The sequence below is a fragment of the Psammomys obesus genome, unplaced genomic scaffold (assembly GCF_907164565.1).
Source record: "Psammomys obesus unplaced genomic scaffold, mPsaObe1.curated_primary_1811, whole genome shotgun sequence".
In the NCBI taxonomy this organism is placed as follows: domain Eukaryota; kingdom Metazoa; phylum Chordata; class Mammalia; order Rodentia; family Muridae; genus Psammomys; species Psammomys obesus.
The window spans coordinates 17,190,857-17,217,680 of record NW_026590062.1 but is presented as its reverse complement, the minus strand read 5'-3'; the positions used below and the strand labels follow the sequence as shown (position 1 = coordinate 17,217,680).

General features: G+C 51.0%; 1 protein-coding gene across 2 annotated transcripts in view; it reads right to left on the bottom strand.

The window, feature by feature from the left end:
• The window catches only part of Adgrd1 (adhesion G protein-coupled receptor D1), a 112,086-nt gene that overhangs the window by 47,269 nt on the left and 37,993 nt on the right, over positions 1 to 26,824 (bottom strand). For both annotated transcript variants that reach the window (XM_055606125.1, XM_055606126.1), the window contains 4 exons: positions 24,217 to 24,334; positions 23,261 to 23,371; positions 21,749 to 21,824; positions 20,101 to 20,242 (listed from right to left, as the gene is read on the bottom strand). In XM_055606125.1, the coding sequence (XP_055462100.1) occupies positions 20,101 to 20,242; positions 21,749 to 21,824; positions 23,261 to 23,371; positions 24,217 to 24,334 (447 nt within the window). The remainder of the gene's footprint in view (positions 1 to 20,100; positions 20,243 to 21,748; positions 21,825 to 23,260; positions 23,372 to 24,216; positions 24,335 to 26,824) is intronic.

Below are 26,824 nucleotides of genomic sequence, written 5' to 3'. Positions count from 1 at the left end.
GGTGGGATGTTCTGGAGATGCTGGTCTCCCCCGATGGGCAAAGCTGACTTAGCTGGCAGCAGATAGCATAACAAAGCAATGCAGCCAGACCACAGCAGTTCAACCCCAGAACGCTCTAGAAAATCGCTTACGGCAGGAGTGCAGAGGCCGAGGGCCACTTTAGGAACTGGAGCTGGGGCTGGTTGAAAAGGTGGGGCTGCGGGATTCTGGGCAAGAGGCCCAGTCCTAGTCTTCCTAGCAAGCGGTATCTGTGGCCCAGATGCAACAGACTTTAAATGTGTGCGGTTTCTGTCTGTTGTCTGTCTTTGAGTTTACGTCTTTGGGGGCGCAGGTCAGCACAGAGGACAGGGCTGTCCTAGTGAGGGGCATCAGGAACAAATGGTGCATGGAGATCTGAGTGCAAAAGCGCCAAGCTCGTAGGAAATCGAAGAGGCACAAAGTGTTTACACCAGCACAGACCACTACATCTGGGGGGACGAGGGGTGAGCAAGCACAAATGCTCCGCAGAGCAGCCTGAGGCATTCCATCGAAACTAAACCTAGGTGCAATTGCCATGGCCCCAACCCAGATCCATGAATGGCGGCGAGTGCACACTCACGGCTGTCCAAGATGCTCAGAGTGCGTGAAGTTGAGGGACAGGCAACGTTGCAGAAGAGTGCCAGAAGACAGGGTGCGGCTGCGAAATGACACCCTCCAGATCTGACATTGTAGGCTCATGAATTCACAACTACAGGCATCAGGGCTGGGCCAGCACTGGGCAGCACGGAGCAGCCCAGTCTGCAATCAGTCAGGGATGGGAACGGAGCTCCTGGGACCTTAGCTCTTGCTGCTCAACTATTGTCTATTGACGTATTCTGGAAAGTGTGGAGGGGGAGGGGGGGTCACCACGTTCACTTATGTGTCTGCTACCTCGGCCCACTAAGCTCCAACAGATGCCTCCAAGTCGGTGGTGACAAAACAGTCAGTGGGTCACAAAACAAAAAATATAAAAGTGAGAAAAATTTGTGGGGACCAGGGCAGGTGGCATTAATGGTGGGGATTTGGGAGAAGGTAAGGGAGTCAGAGTGGCCAATATGAATTATATATATATAATATATATGTATATTTAATATACTGTCATATATATAATATATAGAATAGATAACACATATATTTATACATGCATGTGCATTGTATGCATATGTATAACTGTCAATGGACAGATTTAAGTCGTAGGAAAAAATATGTCAAAAACTGAACTCGCTCCTACTTTTGACCTGTGCTCCGCCCCTCCCCCCAAACCAAGTGCCACGAATCAGAGAGACCCACTGTGGGCAGCACATGGATCCTCGCCTCCCACTGCGGGGTGGGTCTCCATGTCCCCGGAAAAAGGTGATGTTCTATTTATTCACTTTAACGATCACTAACATTCAGAAAAACAGCCATATTTGTGGGGTTACCATGGGGTTATGGCTGATTGCTTCTGGGACATCACCTGTCACTCCCAGGGCACAAAAACCACTTCAGGTCCTCTCTAAGGCACGGGGGTGTTCAGCAAAAAGGCTTTTACTTGAGAGGCATATTTCCCTGCTCAGCAGAGCACTTTAGCAGAATTAAACAGCCCGAACAAAGAAATACATCCAAAGAAAAAAGAAAAACACTTATTGCTGGCAATGGCCCAGACGGTGGAGTACTCAAATAGCAGGTGAAGGGGCAAGACTGTCGGGGTTCCCGGGGCTCAGTCAACATTCACCACCCACCTCGCCTCCTGGCAGAGCAGGTGCAATTTTAAAGAAAGCTACTAGAAAGGGGGAAATGACTAGGGGGCTATCACCCAGATCTAACAGAGCATAGCCATGGCATTGTTCGTTGGCCATAGGGACGTCAGCTCCAGCCTCCAGCATTGCATGGCGGGGTACCAGCCTCAGGATCCTAACCGAGACCTGAGCTGAACTCTGGGGCAGGTGTCTCAGAGCCTGCCCTGCTATATAAGGCAAGTCTGTCCCACCCACTGCCACCTAGACAGCAGACAGCTTCCTGTCCAGACACACAACTAGACAGGAAGGTGGTAAGGGAAGGATGGAAATGACCAATGTCAACATGGCCAAGAAGTGAAGAACAAAGAGCCTGCAAGCTTCCAAGGACACGGCTAACCACACCTCCTAGCTACAGCTGCCCTGAGGAGCGGCTGTGCAGATGATAGGGGTGACTTCCATTGAGAAGATGGGGACATCTGCTCTCTAAGAGCCACCAGCGGGCAGCAAGCCCACTGTTCTGGCTGGGACATGACAAATCCCCAGCTTCCTGCACACAATTTTGGAACCCCGTGTCTCCGGCACACACTCTGCAGATGGAACACTTTTGTTCAGTTCCACAGGGACAAAGCCAGCTGAGGTGGAGCAGAGGCCATTTCCTTGACCACCCAGGGTGACACTCAGAAGCCCCAAGCAGTCACCCTACTATTTGGGCTGAGTGCCTGGATCTGCACCTGGTAACAGCCCCACCCCCCACCCCCAGGCTCCAATCACAGACCTAGCTGTCGGGTGGTTTGATTCTTTGTCCTTCTGTCCCAGGATCACCACCCCCATGCCTACCTCATCCCTGCAGCTACCCCGATGCCTTCTGTCACACCCAGGTGAACAGCACGCAGCCGTCATGCTCCTGATGGCTAGCCAGAGACACCTGCGGCCCTGTAAACTGCCCTATGTGGTGAGGGGTAGGGGAGGAGGGCACTTCTGATCTACAAGGTCATTTGGTGTAGCCTCGAGACAGGCCAGAACACTATTCTAAGCACATCATTGTGGGCACACTGTGCCGACATTGCTAAAATGAGAGGGAAGCAGGCATCTGGGGCATTTGGGTTTGCCCATGTGGAGCAAACATGGGCACTGCACGTCTGAAAGAAGAGAGACCAGGTAGGTGAGACACAATGGAGGAGTCCACAGCAGGCACAAGGTCACATCTGACATCAGGACCCCCATGATCTACTCCCTTTGAAAAGCCAGCCACACAGACCAAGCCCTGCTGGTCACAGTCCTAGGTTCAAGCAGCACTAAAGGCCCCACTCAACAATAAGGGAAACTGAGGCCAGAGACCAAGGCACTTGACCACTGTCTGACAGATCTAACTAAGGCGCCATGGCCTGGTAAGTTCCTGTGCCATTGGCTCCCTCTTCATCCCTTACTTGTCCCTTATGTCTGGTCTGTCCTCTTGTTCCTTTCCTTCTCCCTTCTTCCCCACTTTTCCCCCTGAGCATGAGGAAAAGTCAGACCTGTAAAGCTGACACCAGGGACTGCTGCTGTAGAAGACACAGAGAGGGCTGGTCCTGCCCTCAAACAAGGGGTAGTTTCTCAGCAGACAAGTTCTTTCGGGGAACTATAAAAAGCAGCTGGTTTCACAACCTATGATCATCATGGGACAAACTGCAGATCGCAATGTTGGCCGAGATGGAGCCCCGCGGGCCCCGGCCCTGTCCATCTGAGGAACCTCAAGGCACAGCCAGGCCTGCACATCACTTGCCCATCCAGTTCTCCCCCAAAACCATGTGTGCGTATCAGCGTGCAGGACCCACAGAAGACGCCCAGCACTGTCACCAGCTACAGTGTGGGCTGGGCAGACATGAACTCTAGGGGAGGGGAATTAGGACCCAGGACAGCCAGCCACCACACCTGGCTGAGCAGTAACCCCACACCGAGTGAGCAGGCCTTATGGGTAACAGGCAGACACCTGTCCTCTCATGACCCAAACTAAGATGACACACCATCCCACCTCAGCAACTAGATGGTGCAGTCTACACACTCTAGGTAGGGCCCCATCGTGTGGGAGGCCCTGGAACCTTATTCAGCAAAGCTGCAGGGGAAGCTTGTGGGAGTCTAATCACCAATCCCACCATGCTTTGCTTTCTGAAAGAAAAAAAAAAAAAAACTTGTCCCAGGGGTCAAGTCCATGTAAGTTTCCATTCTGTTGTTAAGCAAACAAGCCAGTCTAGAGGAGAGCAGACAGCATGCAGAGCTAGTCTATAAACCTCAAGGCCAGTCAAACACTTTACGGGTGAATGAACTTCCCTTCTTGTCCCCCTGCCTGTCCCAGCGGCCCTTCTTGTTCACTTCATCCTGAGTCCACCTTTGTGTCCATGTGATGTCCTCCTGTAGGGCAGAGCTAATGTGGGCAGCCCCACACATAGCTGACCTTAGCTGCCCAGTATCAAAGCCCTGACCTCAGGGCAATATTCTCTCACTCTCTTGGGGTGATAGAGGCCGACAGACCATTATTTCTTTAGTGTGCTGGGCAGAGGGATGCTCACGTTCTTTGAGAAAGCTTGCTGCATTTAGCTGGGCCGTGAGAGCATGATAAGACAGCACAGTGCCCACGTGCTGCTGGCAAGCAGATTTCTGCTTCCCCAGGGACCCAGAGCCTGGCTTCTACTCCTACTTCTGAGTTTCTCAGCCAAGACAGAGTCCCAGCAAATTCCATTCCTCCTCTGCCATGAGGCTCTCACAGTCCTCCCTAAGCTCCCTGTAGGGCTGCAGAGCGAATTATGGGTCTAGGTGGCAATGTTTTGTTAAATATTACAGAGTTAACTTTGGAAGGGCTCTTGATGTTCCTGGGACAGCAGGGACATATATCAGCCTGTCTCTGCACCGAGTGTCCTCCTGCCCCTCACCCTCCCTTCCCTCCAGGCCAGCTGAGGCTCCAGCGGAGAGAGGAGCCCTGAATGATCAGGGTGCTGACAGGGTTCTGAGCAGTGGGTGAGAGAAGGCCATGCTCTGCTCAGACCCCCTGGGGAATGGAGGGTTGAACACAGTGGCTAGCTTGGCCCACTGTCTATTCCCGAGTGAAGCTTTGTGTGAATCAACACAGCCTCAGCTCATCAGTGGAATGGACTGAGGATCTGCTCCCTTAAATCCAGGTGATAGGACCCCAGAACAAAAGGCCTTTCCCAAGCATGTGCACATGGGCGACCACTCCAGTCCTAGGGATACCACCCCTGGGCTCACATGGATCCCATATATAGGTCCACCCCAGCAGACCCATGGAAGACAGCTAGGAAGACATCACGGGGTGGGTGTGCCTGCCAGAATGGGTTGAGAACACTGTAAAATGTAGGAGTGACCTTGAGGGTGAGTAGGCCAGCCCTGCATGCTGTCTGTTCTTTTCTTCCTGGTCCTTAGCGATGTGAACAAGCAGCATATTATCCTTGCTGCCACTGACCCAAGCTGCTCCCACCACCATGGTGGACTGCACACCCTATGAGTCAAAATAAACCTGCTTCCTCTAAGCTGTTTCTGCCAGGTGTCTGTTCACAGCAATGAGAAAAATAACTAATACAAAGGTAGGAATCCTCCTTCTTAATACGGCAATGCCTTCTGAGCCAGCTATGGGGTGCCTGTGGAGCTCAGTGACTTTCCCATCTATAACCCCATGAGGCTAGACTCTAATTGTCATGGCCCTGCTCGACATGGCCTCTGAAGGGGCCAAGATCTACTCCAAACTGGAGACTTGATCCAGGTGTGCATTTGGGGGGGGGGACGTGTACGGATTAGATCGTGACATAGCTGCTAAGAGCAGGCCACCAGCAGAATGGTCATCATGTTGTCTCAGGACCCCCACAAGCATGAGAAGCGTCAATGGTTTGAATAACATCAGCAAGCTGACTGGACATGGGGACTGTCGTCTTGTACTCTCCCCTGGTCTGAAGGAACAGTGTGTATTTATCTTGTGTGTGACCTAAGATACACAACCACATATCAAAGCTGTGACTTCAAATCGTGTTTCCGTTTGGGAGGGAGGGAGAAACATTAGCAGGAATAAGGAGGAAGAGGAAGGAAAAGGGGAGGGAAGGGAAAATTCAGAGCTAGTTAAAGGAGGAGGAGTGGGAGGAAAAATGAAGAGAGGAAACAAGAACGGAGGGGAGAAAGAGGAGCAAGATGGCATCAGAGTATCGGGGGCAGGCCACGATGCACTGGGAAGCTTATGTGCCTGTCCGGTGACCCATCCCACACACCTGCTCTAAACTGCTGGGAGAGCACGGCAGGTGGGACTCAGCCACCCCTGCAGGAATGAAAGTCTACTCACCCTTCAAGTCATGTCCGCAGATGGAGCCTGACACAGAAGACCAGTGGCGCCATGTGGACATGGCCCCTTGCCAAGCCCTCCCACATCAGTGGAATTTGCAAACCCAGATTTGCTTGTGGTGTCTTTGGGCTCTAAGCCAGGCATGGTGGTTGGCGTGCACCAGTACTCAGAAAGCAGAGGCAGGAGGATTGCTGTAAGACTAGCCTGGGCTACATAGCAAGTATGAGATTTCAGATCAGCCTGGGCTATTAAATGAGAGCAAACGTCAAAACTACCAACCAAATAAAGTAATAAAATGGACATCTGTTAACAATTCACTGTTTTAAAGCAGAAAGGAAGAGAGGAAGCCAGGGCCTCTGGGGCAGAGCCCTGGCTTGAAGCAAGTGGTGAGGCTGTTTCTAGGAGGTTCCAAAAGGGTGGCAGGGAGGGGCTTTAGGCAGGGGAGGCTTTCCTGGGCTGTCCTCACCCTGCCAGAATCACCAGGCTGGTGGCCCCTCCTCACTGTCACCCCAAGAGGAGCAACAAGCTCCTGCCTGCCAGTTCCAGTTGCCTCTCCCTCCATGGGGGCCTATTCGGGCAAGGTGGGTCTGGCCCCACGGTCTGTGCACACAGGCCACATTATACAGAACATTACAGGAATCCATCCTGTCCGGTCCTGCCATTTCCCAGGGTCTTGCATTTTTGCACAGCCTTTTCAACTTGCCTGAAGAGTCTCTGAGAAGCACACAAACACAAACCCCAACATTCCTCACCGTGAGGCCAGTGCTCACCCACAAGTGTCAGCCTGAGCCTTGACCCCTGTGTATGTATGTGCATGCGCGTGATATATTTAAACATCAGTCACTGCTACACACACAGTCAGCAATCAGAAGGTGGTGTAGGTACTCCCCGAGCTGGGGGTGCAGCTCAGACTTGTTTTCTTCTACTCCCACTGTCAAGGCCAGTAAACCTTTCACCCTCAGTGCTCAGGTCTATTCTTGACTTAGGAAAATGGCCCCTCCATCACTTCTGCTTCATTAGGGGGTGCTAATGACAAGGGGCTCACATGTACTGGACTACTTCCGTGACTGCCCCTGGGTACTGCTCCTGCCTCATCCACTCCAGAAAGCAAATATTCAATGTGTGCCCCTTGCATCTGGGCAGGAAGAAAAAGAACACAGTCTGCCTGATAGACCTGGTGTCACCAGCAGCCTGGTTCCTCTCTGGAGGAGAAGTGGCCCCAAGCTCCGAAATGCAAGAATAGGCATCCATTGCTGGGTGACAGACAGGTGTTGAACAGGGCTGGGAGACTGGAGGAGTCCCAACAGTGTAGCACCTAAGGATGGTTTGTCACTGTGACAATGAAGCCAGGTCATCTGCAGTACTAGTCATTAGAACCATTGGCTGAGACTTATCTACATCTCCACGTGCCCTAAAAGCCGGGACAGAAACCACAGCGTGTGGCGTGGGTGGAGGCATGGAGATTCCACTCACGTAGTTACAAAACCCGCAAAGCCCACAGCTCCTGGGTGGCTTGTGGCTCTGGCGATCCAGGTACCTGCGGTAGCAGTCTGGCAAAAAGAGAGTGCACCTGAGCAGGGTCACACTCCAGCGATGCCAAGTCATCTTTAAAATTCAGATTTGGGGCTGGAGAGATGGCTCAGCAGGTAAAGGGAGCTCGCTGCTATGCCTGAGTTCCCTCTCCAAGACCCGCTTGGTGGAAACAACACCCCCAAGTTGTCCTCTGACCTCCACAGGAACGCCATGACACATGTGCCCCCCTCCTTCCCCAAAGCTGCTTTGAGAAAAAGAGAAGTCCAGGTAAACAAGGAGCACACGGGATCCTTGACAGTACACAGCTTCCCTCTGCAGTGATTTCTGTGTGAATAAATCTCCCGGAGACCAGTTTGCTTTTGTGGAGACGATGAAAATAATTAGGCAAGGAAACAGATCTCATCTACATTGTGATTCCCACCACGTAAACCTCTGTGCGCATTAGACATCTGTGGAGCTAGACCCAGACCTAGGGAAGTGGGCGGATTTTTCTCCTTTTGTTTTGACCCCCATTAGCATGGTTATAATACAGTTTTCTCTGGGACTTAACAATAGCGTTGTCTCAGTCTCTGCCTCCTGCTGCTCCCCCATTGTCCAGTCTTAGAACAAGTAAGTGGGCCTCCTCTGTGGGGCTGGTGACTGCCCCTGAGCAATCATCCAGGCACCGTGGAGAGAATCTTGTTCAGTTGGGAAGTGGTGGGGGCTTAGGCCTCCACTGAGTGTGAGTTTACCTACCAAGACCAGAGCTGCGTTTGAGCGCAGTGCTGTGTCTCAGGGGCATGCTTTGGGTCTGATTACCTGCCCCCAGCTGACTAGATATCAGGAATAGGGGATTTCCTCTACAGTGGCAGCTCCTACTATGAGCCACATGCCATGCCTGATACGACACACATGTACAAGTGAACACATTAGGACTCACAGGAACATCAGTGTCCACACGGAGAACATAGGTGCCCAAGGAAGGGACATGGCGGGCAAGCCTCCCCAGCTACATGAGGGTGATAAGAGTCAGAGGAACTGGACACCAAGAGGGCAGGAAAGGGCCTCGTGAGTAAAAGCCACCATGGCCAGAGAAGTGGGGTGGGACGGGAGGACTAAATGAGAGCTGTCACGCTACGTATGGGCTCCTGAGGGGGCTTGCCCTCACAACACCTGTGTCTTAGGGGAGCTGGGGCGGGTTCGCAGCAGACAGAGAGGTGACTGAATCTATCCCTTCCAGGACCTTGTTCTATCATGGGAGAGAGGGTGACAAAGCTGTAGTGTCTCAAGGCCAATGAGGAGGATCCAGAGCACACAGGCAAAGAACACCTCTGTGTTTAGTCATGGTGAGGACTGGAAGTGGAAACATGGAGGCCCAGGCACAGTTTAGGTTTGTCAAGGCCATTTAGTGAGGGAAGAGTGTCAGGTAAGAGTCACTGTCCACAGAGCTCAGGTAGTGTGGCCTGGCTCACCCTGGACCGGCGTGGCTCAGGGTCAGAGAGCTATGTCTAAAGTTTCCTTTCATTCATTTATTCAGTTAACAAACATTGGAAGGGACCCTAGAGGTTGTATTCTTCCTCTCACCCTTTCCTCCTCCCCCTCTGCCTGTCTCATAGAAGCTGTTTTTTACCAGAGAAAACAGACAAAAAACAACAACAAAAAAAAGTCATGCAAATAGGATTGCATGAAGGGAATAAAGGTAGCAAGCATGATATGGTATGGTTGGGGTGTATGGTTGGTTCTTGGAGGATGGTTGGGCTGTGGGACAGAATCTGGGAAGGTGGTAGCCATGTGGGGGCCTGAGGAAGAGCATTCCTTTCTGGAGAAAGAGCATTCCTTTCTGGAGGAAGAATGCAAGCAAAGATCCTGATTTGTTCGAGGAAGAGCCAGGAGGAGGCTGTGGTGGTTTGAGGCTGGGAATGTAGAAGCCATAGGGAAAGGTTTTACACACATGGGTGGCATATGTCTCTGTGTGTGTGTGTGTGTGTGTGTGTGTGTGTGTGTGTGTGTGTGTATGAGTGGTTTTGCCTGTATGTGTGCCACATGCATGTAGTGCCTTACAGAGGCCAGAAGAGGGTGTCAGAGCCCCTGGAACTGAATGGTTGGTAGATGCCATGTGGGTACTGGAAACTGACCCCTGATCCTCTACAAGAACACCAAGTGTTCTAAACCACTAAGCTGCCTCTCCAGCCACATTTTGAAAAGTCCTCTGGGTACTGAGTTAAAAGTGGGGGCAAGTCTGGAAGAGGGCGCAGCTAGCAGGCTGTGGCTGTCTTATCAGCATGATGGCAGAGACCAAGCCAAGGATAAAAGATAGGGTCATAGGACTTAGATAAAGCTGGAACTTGGGCCGTTTTCTCGTATGCAGAACTGTTGGCAGAGGGTAGGTTGCCCAACCTGGGAGGCAGAGCAAGCCACGCACACCGATGCCCAGGCACACCCTGTGCCTGGCTTCCTACCTCACCCAGCACTCCAGTGACACAGCAGCTGTGGAAATGGGCCCAGGGAAGTTGCAGCTAAATAGCTCTGGCCGGACACTCCCTGCTCACAATCCCAGAGACCACTGTGTGTCCCCACCCTGCGATTAGCCTCTGCGGTCACCAGTCAGCTCTGGCAGAAGGGATGTTCCAGAGCTGCCCGTCCACACACCCATCAGGAATAAGAAGTCAGTGAGCCCTGACTGACATCCTAAGAAAAAAAGATATGAACAGCCCCACCCCGAGCCTCAGCACACCCTGCCCCCACCTTTATACAAGTGGGAAGCCAGGTGCACACAAGTCTACCTCGTAGAGGAATTTTATTTCAGAACATCGCTGTTCTGGCATTCCAAGATCTTCAAGGTCTGTGTGATCTGGCTGGAATATAAACACACCTTTAATCCAGGAGACAGAAGCAAGCAAATCTGAGTTCAAGGCCAGCCTGGTATAGAGCAAGTTTCAGGTAAAGAAAAGCTTAGGTCCAGACATGGTGGTACACGCCTTTAATCCCAAACAAGGAAGGTAAAGTTAGTTTGTAGAAAGAAGTACCCATTTTTGAAAGTGATACCTAGTTGAATGGCAGAAAATGTGATGAATCAGAGAAATACTTGATAGAATAGGATATGTCCAACTCTCATGAGAAGAGAGAGGTAAGCGAAGCTACTTAAGGAGCATCACAGAGAATGAGAGAGAAGAGGCAGTTTTACCAAGACAGTAACAGAGAGATGAATTGCAGAGAGAGAACTCAGATCAAGACAGAGCCAGAGAATAAGGAGCCAGAAAATAAGAGCAGATTGCTGGAGCTAGAGGCCAAGCAGAACAATTCAGAGGCTGAGAGAGAAGCCAGATTGAATAAGTCAGCTGGGAGAGGAGTTTGAGCCAGAATAGCTGAGTTGAACCAGCCAGCTCAGAGCTTAGTAAGAATAAGTAAGAGTGAGCTTATTTAGCAGTCAGTCTCAGAGGCTGAAAACATCCTAGGGCTAGGTTAGATGGTATAGAGACCAGAAGCTTCCAGGACTAGGCCTAGGTTAGCAGACAGAGGCACCATTTGAAACAGGCGAGTAAAAGTTACTTTTACCCTACCTAGCTCATTCTGTGGCACACTCAAGCCACACAGGACAAAAGGCAGCCCATGTAGCGATGCTTCCCAAAGACTTGCCCACCGAAGGCGCAGACATCCGCTCAAGCAGTAATGAACTTCAGAGCATCCTCAGAGCTCTCCGACCCTATGGAGGCTTGGGGATTGGTGCTGGTGATGCCTCGGTTTAGCAGAGCTGGACAGATATGAGTTGCTAAAATAAGAAACTTGGGTGAACTTGTAGTCTCTCAGCTGGAGTCAGAGTTGGGGGAGGCCCAGGAGCCCTGTCAGTACAAACCGTTTATAAGCTCCGACTGTGCTCGCTGCTGCCCCCAGGCCGCATGCTCAGTTTGGGAAAAAAAAGGGGGAGGCTGTTTGCAAAGTTTCTAGTTTTCTCGATGCCTGCCCACTAGTGGGGGAGTCCCCGTTTGCTTTGGGCTATGTTGAGGTGCCGAGACAATAACAAGGAATGCATAGCAAAGCAAAACTGTTTACCTCGTGGCCAGAAATCAAAAGAGAGACAGAGGAGGTGAACAGGGTCCTATTATCTCCTTCAGGGGCAAGGCCCCAATGACCTAAAGATCCTAGTCCCACCATTGTCCACCATCTCCCAACGTGCAGGAGAGCAAACCTACAATGGACCTCCGAGAGCAAAAGATTCACATGAGAATCAGGTGCAACGAAAATACCCTTTTTGGAGCACACAAGCAACCACAAATGAGGAAGGGCCCTGTGTGGAGAAACACAGGCTGCTTTCCACATATCAATGGTGGGAGGTCTGAACGAGAACACTAGAATGAGCTACAAAATCCACCGGCATGCAGAATTTCCAAAGTTGGTGTTAGAATGCACCAAGTGACACACTCGGAGAACTTGGAAGAACACACACTACCCAGGGAGGGGGAGGCTGGGAATTTCTTTGCAAAGCTGCACGAAGTTCCCAAGCCCAGCTGGCACTGGGCAGGGTGGTGTCTGCCTCCACCATTTGGGGGCTTCAGTAGGGCCCTGAGCATCTGTGTCTAACTCTTCAGGGAGTTTCAAAGGACACCTGGGTGGGGAGCACCCCCTTTCTTTGAGTCATTATTGCCAGGGTCCTAGGAGACACTCAGGCAGGGCTAAAAGCAGGAGAGGACAACTGTGCCTTTTGAGGCATGCCAAGAGTTGCCCCACTGTGCAGTCCCCAGAGCTGGTCCCTAAAGGAAGCCAAATGGTTTTTGTTTCTTCAGTTATTGACCAACGTCCCTCAGTGCCCTGATGCACAGTGAGGAAAACCCTACCCTGGCCTCATCTGTGGAGGATGGGAGTGACACCGTGACGTTCCTCTGACCCTCTGAGGATCTTGTCACCTTAAGGAGGAAGACTGTCAACCCACGCAGTCCTTTTCTCTGTGAAGGACTATGACTGTCTGCCTAAGGTGTCCGCACCCCGATCCTGAGGAAGGAGCAGCTGTCTCCATATGGCAAAGGCTCTATGCCAATGATCTTCAATGACCGAGGGCTTGAGATAGGAGAGTACCCCTGGATTACTCAGGTGGTCCCAAGTCCTCATGAAGTCCTTGGGAGAGATAGGTAGCAGGGTCAAAACGGAAGAGGGGGGAGAGGGAGAGACAGGGATGGAATGGCTGGTCTGCAAATGGTTCAAAGAAAGCAGTAGAGCGGAGGGTGTCTGTAGAAGCTGGGAAGGCAAGAAGGGAAGTTGCCCTTCTGGGCCTCTCACACCTGGAGTTTAACACAAGGAAACTGATTTTGTACATCAGGCCACCAGGACTCACGGATAATAAAGCCGTGTTGTTCCAAGCCACTGGGTTTATGTGGATTTGTCACAGCGGCTGTGGAGAGATGGGACATCTTTCTAGAGGAAACAGTTGACACCCTTGACGATATAGAACTCTTTCACTTGCACAAGGCAAAAAACTGTCAAGATAAAACAGAGCTATGGTGTATTGCAGCAGGCAACGAGCTCTCTGTGAGATGAGGAGGGATCTTAGAAGCCAGTAATGAAGCGAACAGCATATCACCCCCCCTCCAAAAAAAGAAAATCAAGGCAAGAGTTCATGATCTGAGAGAAGAATGCAGATGGCGGACACACTCAGGGAAGGGCACTCAGCGTTGCCAGCAATCAAAGGAACTCAAACAGAAACAAGCAGATGTAAGCCTTTGCCCATCAGACTTTAGAGCTAAGTGGGAAACAGGCTAACGAGCCCCGGTGGTGACAGCGCTGATCTTGGAATCCTTCTGAAGGTACTGCAACAAACATCAGTCGTTAAGATGTAGATCCCGAAATCAACAGCCCAGGCGAAGCGTGAGGGCTAGCACGGCTTTAGCATAAAGTCACTGAAGTTAGGGAGGTAGAAACAGTCGCTTTGATGGATGGGGAAGGGCAGCACAGCAGCCTAAGGTAGAGGTTTGTCTTGCCAACAGGTGGAGCCCGGTAAATCGGGCATGCATGTAGGGGAGCTCATCACACAAAGAGACACGATTAGACAGCGATTGCAGAGCTTAATGGAAGCAAGCAGGGAGTGCTTCAGACAGCAGCAGAGTTTCTCAGTGACCTCCAGTCGGATGAGATTTCTTGATCAGGACACCAAAGGGGCACGAAGTTCAAGTCAGGAGTTTGATAAATGGGCTTGCATGAAAATTTAAAGCCAGCCACTCATCAACAGACACCCTGAGAGCAAAAAGGCCAGGCACAGCAGCAGAAGGAGATTGCAATACAAATGCCTCACATCCAGGAAGGGCCAAGAACTGAAAATCGATAAGGAAACAAAAGCAGCAACTAGATGGGAAAATAGGGTACATTCTGTATATATATATACACAGAGAGAGAGAGTATGAGGATGCCTGATAAACACATAAAAAGGTCGTTGGTGTCATAGAGGAAAATAAATGGAAACCAAAATGAGGCAACACAAGCCCCCTAGATGGCCAGCCTGGAGAAAATAGTTCCAAATATGATTGACAGGTTCACATGTTCATGGGGGTGCGGAATGGTACCTACTTTGGGAAATGTGATGAATCATTGGTGCTGTTCCTCAATGACACACACATACACACTTGCCCCTGGACCAACAACTAGTCTCCCAGGCTCATGCCTAACAGGAGTGAACACACACCAGGTAGGTCTGGAATGGTCTAGTATGCTCCCTGCATAGCCCACAATGGGACGGGACTGCGTGTGGAATGGGCATTCAGACACTGGCTGTGTTCTGCCACTCGTGCTGGGGTGAGCTCATTTGGGCATGTCTACTTCATGAGGAATGAGGCACCTGTGGGGACAGGTGGCTTCCTGAGAGGGTGCTACCTGCCCTGACACGTGCTCTTCAGATGGGAATGAGAGTTTGGTCTGAATTACCTTAACCCCCACAGCTCACATTCTGAGCCCAAGTTCACTGATCTGCTGTCTGTCTTCCTCCGAACATAAACACATACTTGGCTTAAACATCACAAGCAAACTGGAAATGACACCAAATCTGTGGCCGTTTAACCAAACAGTTCCACTTCAAAGATGCTGTCCTAGAGAGAGACCTGAGTGGGCACACAGCAGTTCATCGGAGCATTGTCTGTTAGGCTGAAGGCTGGGAAAAGCCAGACTCAACAGTGGGAGGCAGGGTGCGGGCTATGACACAAATATGGAAATGACTAGGGCGTTTATGGCAATTGGCCTGTATATTCAGACAGATTGAACCAGAAACTGGGAAAGACAGCATGGCTGGCCTTGCCTCATTTACACAAGTCGGTGTATGTGCCCTGGTCTCCAAAGAGCCCCGTTGGGAGCCCATTAGAGCTCAACATTCATCATAGATGGATTTTTTTTTAAAGGAGCCACATCACAGCACAGTCTGCAGGAGGGGCTACCGGTCCCCAGAGCACCACAGCAGGGGAAGAAAATGCTTTATTTACATTATAACAAGACTTCTCTTCTCATGGAGCCAACAAGATGGCTTAGAGGGCAAAGGTGCTTGCCGCAAAACCGCAAAACCTGTTGACCCAAATTGGAGACTCTCGTGTTAAAAGGAGAAAACTGACTCCCGCAGTTTGTCCTCTGGCCTCTGTACACATGGCATGGCACATGAGCACATACATACACACAAATAAATAAAATAAATTTAATTTGTAAAAAGATTTCCTGGAAAAGATCATCCTGAGTGAGGTATCCAGAAGCAGAAAGACACACAGGGTGTATACTCACTCATAAGTGGATATTAGACATATAATATAGGATAAACATACTAAAACCTGTACACCTAAAGAAGCTAATCAAAAAGAAGGACTCTGGTTAAGATGCTCAGTTCCCATTCAGGAAGGCAGGAAGGATGGATATCGGAGGAGGGAGAAAACAGGGAACAGGACAGGAGCCTACCACAGAGGGCCTCTGAAAGGCTCTACCCTTCAGGGTGTCGAGACAGATGCTGAGACTCATAGCCAAACTTTGGGCAGAGTGCAGGGAATCTTATGAAAAAAGTGGAAGATAGTAAGACCTGGATACAGGAGCTCCACAAGGAGAGCAACAGATCCAAAAAGTCTGGGCACAGGGGTCTTTTCTGATACTCCAGCCAAGGACCACTCATGGAGATGGCCTGGAACCCCTGCACAGAGGTAGCCCATGGCAGCTCAGTGTCCAAGTGGGTTCAGAGTAATGGGGACAGGGACTGTCTCTGGCAGGAACTGATTTGCCTGTTCTTTGATTGCCTCCCCCTGAGGGGGTAGCAGCCTTACCAGGCCACAGAGGAAGACAATACAGCCAGTCCTGATGAGACCTGATAGACTAAGATCAGAGGGAAGGGGAAGAGGACCTCCTTTATCAGTGGACTGGGGGAGGGGCACAAGTGAGGAAAAGGGAGGAGGGTGGGATTGGGAAGGGAGGAAGGAGGGAGCTACAGGGGGGGATACAAAGTGAATAAACTGTAATTAATAAAAATAAAAATTATTAAAAAAAAGACCTCTCTTTCACAACAGATCACAGGGAAATAATAGCTGTAAAACCATTGGTTTTAAATGTTCTCCTTTAAGAAACAGAAAAGTGACTGTGCTTAATGATATAAAGCCAGAAAACAAGCCAAGCACACCCCAGCAGATAAAGAATAGGATGCCCCACAATGGAATGTTACATAGCAATAGCAGCCATCTAGCTGCTTCTACTGCAATGACAGATGGGATTCTCAATTGGGAATCTCCCAAGGCATGCATGGCAGTGTCTGGAGTTGTATTTGGTTGTCATGGCTGGGGACTCAGCTCCAGGCATTGAGTGAACAGAGGCTACAGATGTCACAGAATGCCCTACGGCTAGCTTATCAACAATGTCCACAAATCCCCACATCTTGCTGAGTCAAGAGGCCACAGCTGTTGTAGCAAAGAGGTCTGGTGCTATGGAAATATGCAACATCTGGATCCCATGCCTGAGGATGCCATGCAGGCCTATTTTCCAGCTCTGAGGGGACACTAGACTGGAGTACTGTCACATGATCCACTAGCCTTTGGCGTCTACACACTATCAATCCCAGAATCCTAGAATACGGGGTAGATGTGCGCTACTTTGCATGGAGACGGATTCCCAGGACCAAAATAGCACTCCAAGAGAAGGTCTGGCTTCCGGCACACTTAGAGGGGACCATGGAATAAAAAAGCCAGCCTTAGGGATGGAGTCAAGAAAGATGGTGCAGTGGACTGAGATATAGCATGGCAGATGTCCCTGCAGTCTGGGTGATCCATAGATACACCAAGCCTGGGCAGGCCATCCATGTGGAGAGGGGCAACTCCAAACACTGGCCTCACTCAGTTCATTTATCCTCTGCAGCCTGAGCATCCAGGGTGGCTGACAGGACCCAATACATTCAGAGTGACACAGGTTTAGGTCATGGGCCCTTTGAGCAGGTTTGCTATGGTATGGGCTGGGGGCCTAGCCTGTACCCACCCTCCACCCCTAGAATCCACCAGGTACCTGCTCAGCTGAGAAAATGCCTCTGTCAGAGTGGCCTGTAGGCAAGTCTGTACGAAATTTTCTTGATTATTGATGGGGGGAGGGGACTGTGGGCGGTGCCACCCCCGGGGCAGATAGTCCAGGGAGAGAGAAGAAAGTTAACTGACCATGAGAGCTTGAGCACCAAGCTAGGAAGCAGTGTTCCTGTGTGGCCTATGCCCTCAGTTATTGCCCTGGCTTCCCTTCATGATGGGTTGTGATCAGGACTCCAAAGAAACCCTTTCCTCCCCAGCTTGCTTACGGTCATGGTGTTTATCACCGCAATAGAAAGCAAACCTGCACAGGTACCCCCACCCTCAAGATCCTGGGGAGCCCACACCAACCATACTCCATGACAATAAAAGAGAGCCCCTCTGCCTGGAACCCCAACCTCACCGTGGATGTGCTTGGACATGTTAGAAGACGGAGCTGTGACCCCTGACCCATACTTTATGGACACAGCTGGGGGAGACAAATGCTGAAGCCTTCCCCTTCTCTTCCCCCCTCCCCAGCTCCCTCTGTTCTTTCCCATCAGCCCCCAAAGAGGACACAATATAAATTGCTCCATGAAGCTGCAGCAGCCCTCCTACGAAACCTCTGGAGGCCAGCCTTAACCTTCAACCAAACCAACAAACAAAAACAAACAAACAACAACCAAAATCCACACAAAACAAAGCAAAAACCAAACTCTTAAGACTCTTTAATTACTGTTCTCTTCTGATAGGATATAAATTCCCTAGAGTCTCTCTTTAAGGCACAATCCCTCATTCAAGCTCTTTGTTAAAAATAACTCCAGTAACCAGCCATTAAGCTGGGAATGTGTCTTAGCCTACCCTTCCGGGTTCCCCCCTCCTCTGGTTTGCAAATTGGCACCTCCCCAGAACTTCACAGAAGACGAAAGCAGAGTCTTCCACAAGACTAACACCAACAGCACTGGGAGGGCCAGACCTGTAATAATCTTACTGCAATGGAAGGCCATCCCCTCCTGTCAGGCTGGCTCCCCTGCAAGCCTTCAGATGGGAGGTTGGGGGATGGGGAGAGCAATGGCAGAGAGCCCATCATTATTGCCTTCTATTCTAAAATTACATTTTTTTACTTACTTATTTAGCGTGTGTGTGTGTGTGGGGGGGGGGGGGGGTTAAAGGATACCTTATAGGAATCAGCTCTGTCTTTCCACCATGTGAGTCCCAGGCATCAAATTCAGGTTGTCAGGTCTGGTGGCAGTGCCCCTATCTACTGAGTAGACTCCCTGACCCCACCACTACCTTAAGTAGACTCAGCACTTGAGACAGTCCAGACTTCTCCTACCTTTGAGAGAGAAGCACATATGTCTCCTGAACGGACAGCCCACTCAGGTCAGTCTGCAGCTCGTCACCAGCTCCTTGGAAGCCTTGGTCTTCTGAGCTGTCGTGCCACGCCCCCTCCCTGAGCACACCTCTCACCCCTCACCTCTTCACCTGTTCGCCATCATCACCTTTCCAACAGGACCAGTCAGTGCGCATGCCACCCCCACCCCCCTGTGAAGGTGTGGGCCCTCCTGCTGCTTCCCTCTGAGAATTCCAGTGAGTAGGGCAGCCCCCCTAAACCTGCTTCCTTCGCCTACATTCAAGTCAGCATGTGCTGGGCAGGGAAAACATCTGGGTTCTGAAATCTTGGTTTTTAGTGCTGCTGAAGTGCCTCGTAAGACCCTAGTGACCTTAGTGGGATAATCAGTCTTCAAGACTCTGTGTTAAGTCTGTCCTTGACCACTTATTAAACTTCATCTTCTGAAGCGAGTCACACACACACACACGCACACACACACACACACACACACACACACACACAACCTCAAGAGAAATGGAGTGAAGCTATCGTCTGTCATTGCTACCCTACCGGGATGACAACCTGAGAGACTTCTCCCTGTCTTCTCTGTCTCTGTCTCTCTGTTCTGTTTCTTTGCAGATGGATACAGTGTTTCCAGAGCACTGGGCAGATCTTTACATGGCAAACCCAAAATTCTCAGAGAAGGCTGTTGAATCCTGGGAGCCCCATAATCCGGGTTAGGGAGCAGGACCAAGCAGCACCCTGAGGAGGACAGACCAGACTTGCAGACACTTTCAAAACAAACAAGAGGGAGAAGAGCAGGAACTGCTCCCTAACAAAAGGGGAGAGGAAATGACACCAGAGCAAACATGGAAACAAACTCTTGTGTTTAAACATCTTGGATTTCTCAGCTCTAGCCAGGCTGAGTGCATGCAGGCCCACGTGCACACAAAAGCAGATGCACAAATGGGTGTGAGCCCTGTTGTCTGCCCTCTGCTCTCAGGGGCTCTTATCCCACCCTCCTGTTCCTCTTTCTCCTGTCGGCAGAGAGCATCCCCGACTTTTCCAGCATGCCTCCTCCTGCCCTTGTGATATCTGCTCTCACCTATGGGTTCCCTCTCCAGAAGCTTCACCTAGGACAGTGAGATTCCCAAGACCTCAGGCATGCCCTACTGTGTGCCCAGCATCACCCTCAAGATGCTAGGTGCCGGCTGCAAGCATAGGAAGACATTGTGTGAGTTGAGTGTGCACATCCACATGGGCATCTTAGGAACCTCACATCCCATCTCTGCCATTCTCACCCTCAGGCAGAGCCGCATAAAGATGAGAGAACCTCAGTGCAAGTAAATGCATGGGGGCAAACAGCTCATCCCTCCAAACCCAAAGCACAGAGGTGTCGCTCTCAAACTCTGCAGCAGTGCATGGCAGAGCTCAGCTCTGCATCTTGCTTACACCCTCATGCCTGCTAAGTGACATGCCACCTGGCACAGCTGTCCCTCTACTTTGAGCAAAATGTTTCCACAAGCCAGGGGTATACCCATAAGAGCTGCACTCTCCTTGGAGAGCCACAGCGGGGGACCCCAGAGACCACTTCACTCAATGTCAGCCCACGTGTCATTGGCAAGGCTCAGCTGTGGTCCAAGAACAAAATTGTGAGGAGATGGACTCTAGGGAGCAAAACCATAACGAGAGCCAGTGAGGGGGATGCCTTCCACTCACCAGTTTGTGCCTGAGATGGACAGTGATCAGAGGCGAGCCGGATAGGTTCTGGGACAGAGTGGGTGGTGGGGTCACCTCCAGGGAGATCAGGCGGCTGGCGACAGACAGCAGGCAGTCTCTGCAGTTCACAGCCTCGGGAATCCTTGGGAGTCAGTGGAAATGGGTCACAAATGGGGACTGAGGGAGGGGCACAGCTAGACCCTGCCCTTGAAGGCAAGTGTTCTGCAGTCAACGGTTAACCCTACATCTGGTCGGGAACTAGCCTCTGGCTAAGCATGTTAATTCTGTGCCTCGGTTCTACCCTCTAGGAAGTGTGACAGCTTCTCGGGAGATGAGACTGGGAAAGACCTCAAAATACACCAGGGAATGCAGAAGACCAGGTCTGTGCCCCCAGGCTTGGAGTCTCAGGACATTTACTGCCAGACTATGTAACCTCAGGCCCTTACTTGTCCCATCTGAACCTAACTTTCCCCGTTTACACAAACACACAGTCATCACACAAACATGCTTCTGGGTAAGTCTACTGTCTCGTTGCTTCCTGTCCATCACTTTCCTCACGAAGGTGTCTTGGTTCCCTCAGTTTATTTGGCTGGTCCCTCTTCCTCCCCTCGGCCACGCACTCAGAGCTGAGTCCATGGCTCTGGAGCAAGCCCTGCCATCTAGATCTGTGTTGGGTAGCGCAGCACGTGGCTCAACCACATGACAGTCAAGGATGAGGTCACACCCCAGGAACCTTTCCACGGAATGGAGAGATTAAGGAAGGGAGTGCTGGGACAGAGTCTCACTCCTCTCTGCTGGATGTCAGCCCTGAAGGACAAGCTCTCCCTGACTTAAAACTGTAAGGAGACTGACTGAGTGCCGGAGAAGGAAGACCAGCCTGGAAAAAGCCTAGAGACGAGATCTGTCAGTTGGGCAGCTGGACCACGGTGCTCCTGAAACTTAGAGTATCCAACAAGTTTCCCATTTGCTTAAAACTTCTCAGACTAGATTTCTCCGCCTCACTCTGCTCTGCCACAGCCCTATTCCTGACATGGAGTTCTGAGGTTGCAGTGCTGTTCATGGCCAAGGTCAGGGATGGACAGTGCGGTGAGAAACCTATATGAATCACTGTGCACAAGTTTGGCTTGGGGCGGGGCCTGGTGAGCTTGATATGTGAATGACCCCAGGGGAGTTTAATTATGTGCCTGAGCTTCCTGCTCTCCTCATATGTATGAGGAAATGTATTTCCTCAACTGTATGAGGAAAAAATGGGGAGAGAGGGGAGGCAAGAAATCTTCCCAAGGCCGGTCAGCTGCCTTCCCATTCTATAGTTGTGCAAACTGAGGCTCAGAGAGCTTCATTCATCATGGGTCCCAGATGATTGTCAGCCCAGAGGGTGCTGATGAGGTCTCTTGCCTGTGTCTCTGAATATAGCTGACCTGGCTGCCCCAGAGCCTGCTGGATCCTACTTGACAGAGTTCCCTAGTTTTCTGCAAAGGGCCAGAAGCCCAGCCTGGCTTGAATAGTGAGGCAGCAGATGCTAGCAGCCAAAGTTTTCTAACAAAAAGACACGTGTGTGTGTGGCAGTGTGGGGTGTCACCTCCTTTGGCCATCCAGGAAACATCCACACCTCCCCCCTGCCCCCCCCACATCACTGTACAGCACTCACCTTGTGCTGGCTGGGGGAATGTTGTTCAGGTAATAGTGCATGGAGTGGTAGAGAAGGCCGACGATGGTGGTCCAGGCTGGGGACAGAGCACAGATCAGATGCCCGTCAACACTCACTCCAGTTACAAACAGGGCATGTGCAGAACCACACACACAGTGGGGGATGGAGGCAGTGACTACTCGGGTGGGGGTGGGGAGGAAGGGAGGGCCACAGAACAAGGACGTAGCAGCATGGAAGCTGTGCTGGTCCACGGTGCTCAGCTGCCATGATGACCTCCTGCCTTGTCCCTGATGCCCATTCTAGACACAGGTGCTGAAGCCCATCCAGGACACCACAGACCCTCAGGGGCAGAGGACTCTTCATGGGCTGCCAGCCCATCAATGAGTGTGTCTCGGTCAGTCTGCTCACACTCAAGGGAGGGTTGAAGGCCGTAGCAGACCCAGATGGCTGCAATGTGTCCCTTGCCCCTTATTACAATGAGAACCACATACTCAGCTTTTCTTTCACTCCACGGGTGTTGAGAACAGTCAGCCATGAGTGGCTGATTTTGTGGGCTCTTCCTACTGTCGACTCAGGACTCGTTACACACCACGCACAGTGATTCATACACGATTTGCCTTGTATGCTCCGAAAGCAGGCATTGTAATTGCCCTGGCACAGATAAGGTCAGCAGCATGCCCAAGGCCACACAGCCAGCAGTGGGCTAGGCTGGTGTTCTAACCAGGGTTTGGGCTGGTTGACAGCAAGTGTTGAGAACACGGCCTCTGGCCATCCTGGAAACCTGGTTACTTCTGATGCAGCCTGCAATGGAGCCTGGAAGTATAAGACCCTATGCAAGGCTACTCGATGGTACATGTCTCCTGAGAGCAGGATACACTGAGTCTTTGCCAGGAGAAGATGGCAGTCTTGGGTACCTGTCCTCCAGCCCAAAAGATAGGTCCTTGTAAGGAGAGGGGTTGTGGGGCAGGGCTGGACCTCTGTCCAGGCCCTCTAGGGGGAGAAAATACAGCAATCCTCAACTGTGAGTGAACCCAAGAAGAAAGGATCTACACAGAAGATGCCATCCAGATTTGGCCAGAGTTGCCCAGGCTCTGGAGCGCCCCGGCCTATACCAGATACCCTTGGTTACCCACTCATAATGAGACTTGATTTGGGCCTCTCCTGGGACAGTTTCTGGCTCCCCTATACAGACATACTTAATCCGTGGCTACCTTGAACCAGGAGGGAAGGTGCCCCATCTGCTCATTGTATACTAACCAGGAGCTGAGCAGATCTGGGGACACGCAGTACTCTGTGTGGTGGGCCAGACTCATAGGATCATAAATTTCCAGGGCTCCACTCCAAGTCCCAGCTCAGTCTACAGGGTGTCATGGAATAGATGGTAAGGCGTGCTTTGCAGCAGAGCCTTCTCTGGGAGCAGCCAACCCCACCCTCCTGTGAGAGACACTCCATCGGGGAAGACAGCCACCCAGGCTTTACCACCTAAGGGCCTGAGAAACCACATCCACTCACCTTGGCTGTGAAGGGCCTCTCTCGGAATCTCAATGTAGCTGTGCCCATGGGCTGGGAATCTATAGTGGGGGGCACTCAGCGCTGGTGGAAGGACCTTAGCTATGGAGAAATCTGAAGGAGAAGTGGACACAGAGAATGGGGTCAGCAGGTCTCTGGCGGGAGAGATTCTGGCCTTCTGCAGCCCTCTAGCTCTAAGCACTCAACCTCCTAGTAGCAGTGATGCCAGAACCCATGAGGGTGAGGGAGACTGTGGTTATCTAAGCTTCTGGGGCACCCTGTCAGAAAAGGAAGAATAAAAACATGTGTGTGTGTGTGTGTGTGTGTGTGTGTGTGTGTGTGTGTGGCGGGAGTGGCTTGGCAGCCAGGCAGCCCCAAAAGCTGCCTCTGGGGGCAGATGAGCTCCTGGACCATGATAGCATGCTGTGTGATGCCACCACACTGATGTGTCCTCAGAGACTCAAAGCAAAGAATGCATGCTTGTCTGTGGGGACCTGACACATCCTGGAAAAGCCAGGCTGCTTCCTCTGAGATGCCCCATTCTGGCATTCACCCAGACTCACATTCTGGCCTCCTTGGCTCCTCCTCCAATGACCCTCTTCACCCACACCAAGGCAGAGAGCATCCCACTGAGATGTTTAAGGACCCAAGGGCTCAAGGTAGTTGAAGTCCCCCTTCTGTTTGAGCCCAGATGACTGTCATGAGACACCTACAGCTCCCACGTTATCGTGACTGCTTACACAGTCCTGTGTGGTGGGCCCTGTGGACCAGCACTTCTAATCTAATTCTAACACGTTTTCCTTCAAAAATGGGATTTTGCACAAGGTGCCAGAGCCCAGAGAAATAGTGGTTTATCCCAGCTGCTATGTGAGCCTCAGGCAGTGTGAAGGCCAGTGGCCTGCACATCTGACACTCTTTCTCCAAAAACCTCCACTCCTCCCCAATCTGATAATGGCTACCTGCCATGGAGGAAGAGCCCGTGAGGGTGACGTGGGTTTCTCTGGGCTGCAGATTAGATGATATGTGGCCCATGACGGTGTCAATGGTGTCGACCAGGCCCAGCACCATGCTGTTGTCCTGCAAGCAACACAGACATGAAACTCTGAGGACTGCCACCCTCAGCATCGCTTGAGATGGGCACATCAAGATCCCAGGGCTTCACTTTCCCATGATGCTTATAAGAGGGAGAAAATCACCTAATTTCCCTACTACAGAGCCTGGGCAGTGTCCATGTACCTGATGAGTTCACGGAGCATGGACACAAGTCAAAGCAGACCCAAGGTCGTGACATTAGCTCCTGAGTGATCAGAGAGCCCAGACACCTGTGTGTAGCTGTCCTGTGAAGCCTCCAAGGACCTGGACAAGTCTTATGTCTGCCCATGCTTCGGTCTTACAGATAATGGCCCTGAGTCCCCTGAGGCATGAGGACACCAGCGATTCTTTTCCACCCTCAATGAGGTAGCAGCCTGTTTGGAGGTACCAGCCCCCAAATCCCTGCTGGTCTCCTTGACTTCCCATCCAATAGCCCTCTTTACCTATTCTGCATCTTTAAGGCAGAAAGGACACCACTGGATTCTATCCACAGGGAGGCAGGTCCCTCCTTGATTCACAGCCTCTGCTGCCAATCTGGGATCTGTGTTCATGTCAGGGTTCATGTCCACCTTGGTCTGATGTCTTGGACCTCAGACACCATGGCAAGCAAGAACAGTTGTCTCAGCCCCCTGCCCCATCCTGCCTGGCCCAGTTCTGTCTACCCCTCTCATCTTCTCCCACCCTTTCTTAGACAGCATCTGTCACTGCTGAGCTCTCAGCACCCTCTCACAAACACTCCAGGAGGGCCTACTGAGGCGGAACCAGACGCACAGGCCAATTTTAGACATTGTCTCCTAGGCCCGTGGTCTGATTCCAATCAGCACGTCTGTGTCTTTGGCACACAGTTCTACGGGGAGCAGCGATTCGTGCATGCCCTTCTCGTCAATGCTCATAAGCTTGCCTAAGCCTGGATTGTTTCATAATTATTCATATTTTGCAGCAGATTTGCGTATTTTACATTCAAAGAAATTTCATTTAAATCAATGAAGAAAATCTATCGGTCCGAGGCCTCCACTGGCTGCCGTCCCTCTATTGGCTGTCCCCACTGGCTATCTTCCCTTTCAGACTGCAGCTTGTACACAAAGGGCCTTAGAAACCTATCCCTGGAGGTCTATACTTCTTGAAAAGGAATGTGTTTCTATGTAAGCCTGTGTCACTCTCACATTCTTGACCCCCTTCCCTTCCCATTTGCCAGTGTTATGCAATCTCATTTCACATGAAACTGTCTAATAGAGGGCTCACAGCGTGCAAACCCTCATGCCATCTTACTAATAAGGTGAGAATTGGCTGTCCCTTCTGCCTCTCAACCATGCAAAAACCTTTAAATGTTTGAAATGAGAAGGGTTCAAGAGAGTGAGCCCTCCCGCATACTAGTATAATCAGGGCCCCTTCTGGTGTTTGGAAGCCTTCATCTTCCCCTCTCATTGCACCCCTGAAAGCCATGTGTGGCAAGGAGCTGGCCAGAACTCAGATCCCTGAGCCACTGCATAGACTCTAAATATCTGAGAGGTGAATGCCCACTATGCTAAGTCACTCTGAGGTGGGGGCTTTTGTTGCTGTAGCATGGTCTGTACTGACCTGACTAACATGGTACTCAGAATAAAGAGAACCTTGGCCAATGTTCTTTTTCCCCCTTTTCCCCATTTTTGTGTGGGTGTGTGGTATGCATGTGTGTACATGTTTTTGCATATGTGTGGGTATATATGCGCACATGTTCTTATGTGTATGTGGAGCCTAAGGTTCATGTTGAGAATCAGCGTAAATAACTCTTCCACCTTGCTCATTGAGAGAGGGTCTCTCAGTCAAACTCAGAGCTCACCAATACAGCTAGCCATCTCGCTCTGGGGATGCCCTGTCCCTGCCCTCCCAGATCGGAGTTAAGGGGAACTGCCATGCCCGCCCAGCATTGGTATGGATGCTTGGAATCTGAACCCCAGTCTGCATGCTTGTGAGCTCTCCCTTCAACACTCCATATTGGTAAAAGCTCTTGATAGAATTAAGGACAAGCACATCCACCAGATGTCTGTAGAAATGTATGTGCATGAGTGGGCTTTGGATCAGACTCTGGGGTTATACGAGGTTGCTCCCGTCATGCTCTGCCTGAAGGTCCCGGGTGATTCTTATCTTAGATATTTTTATCATCCGCCATCGCCACAACTATTCATCACCTCTTCTCATGTTTTTAAAGAGGTGGTATCAATAAGATGGTTGGAAATCAAAGGAAAGCACTCCGTTCTGCTTCCTGAATTTTGAGCACAGGGGGACAAAAGCCTTCACTTTCTCTTTAATCAGGAAGCACACTTTTGTACTCTGCCATCTCACACTCGATCCGCTGATCTTCAAATGCCAAATATGGCTCTTATGACTATTCAAGAATGCAAAACAAAAAAAAAATACATTGTGTGAAATGACAAGGAAAAGGTCAGCCTTCTGGAAGAGCTGCTCCCTTTTCCAGAGGCAGTGGCATAGAACTGA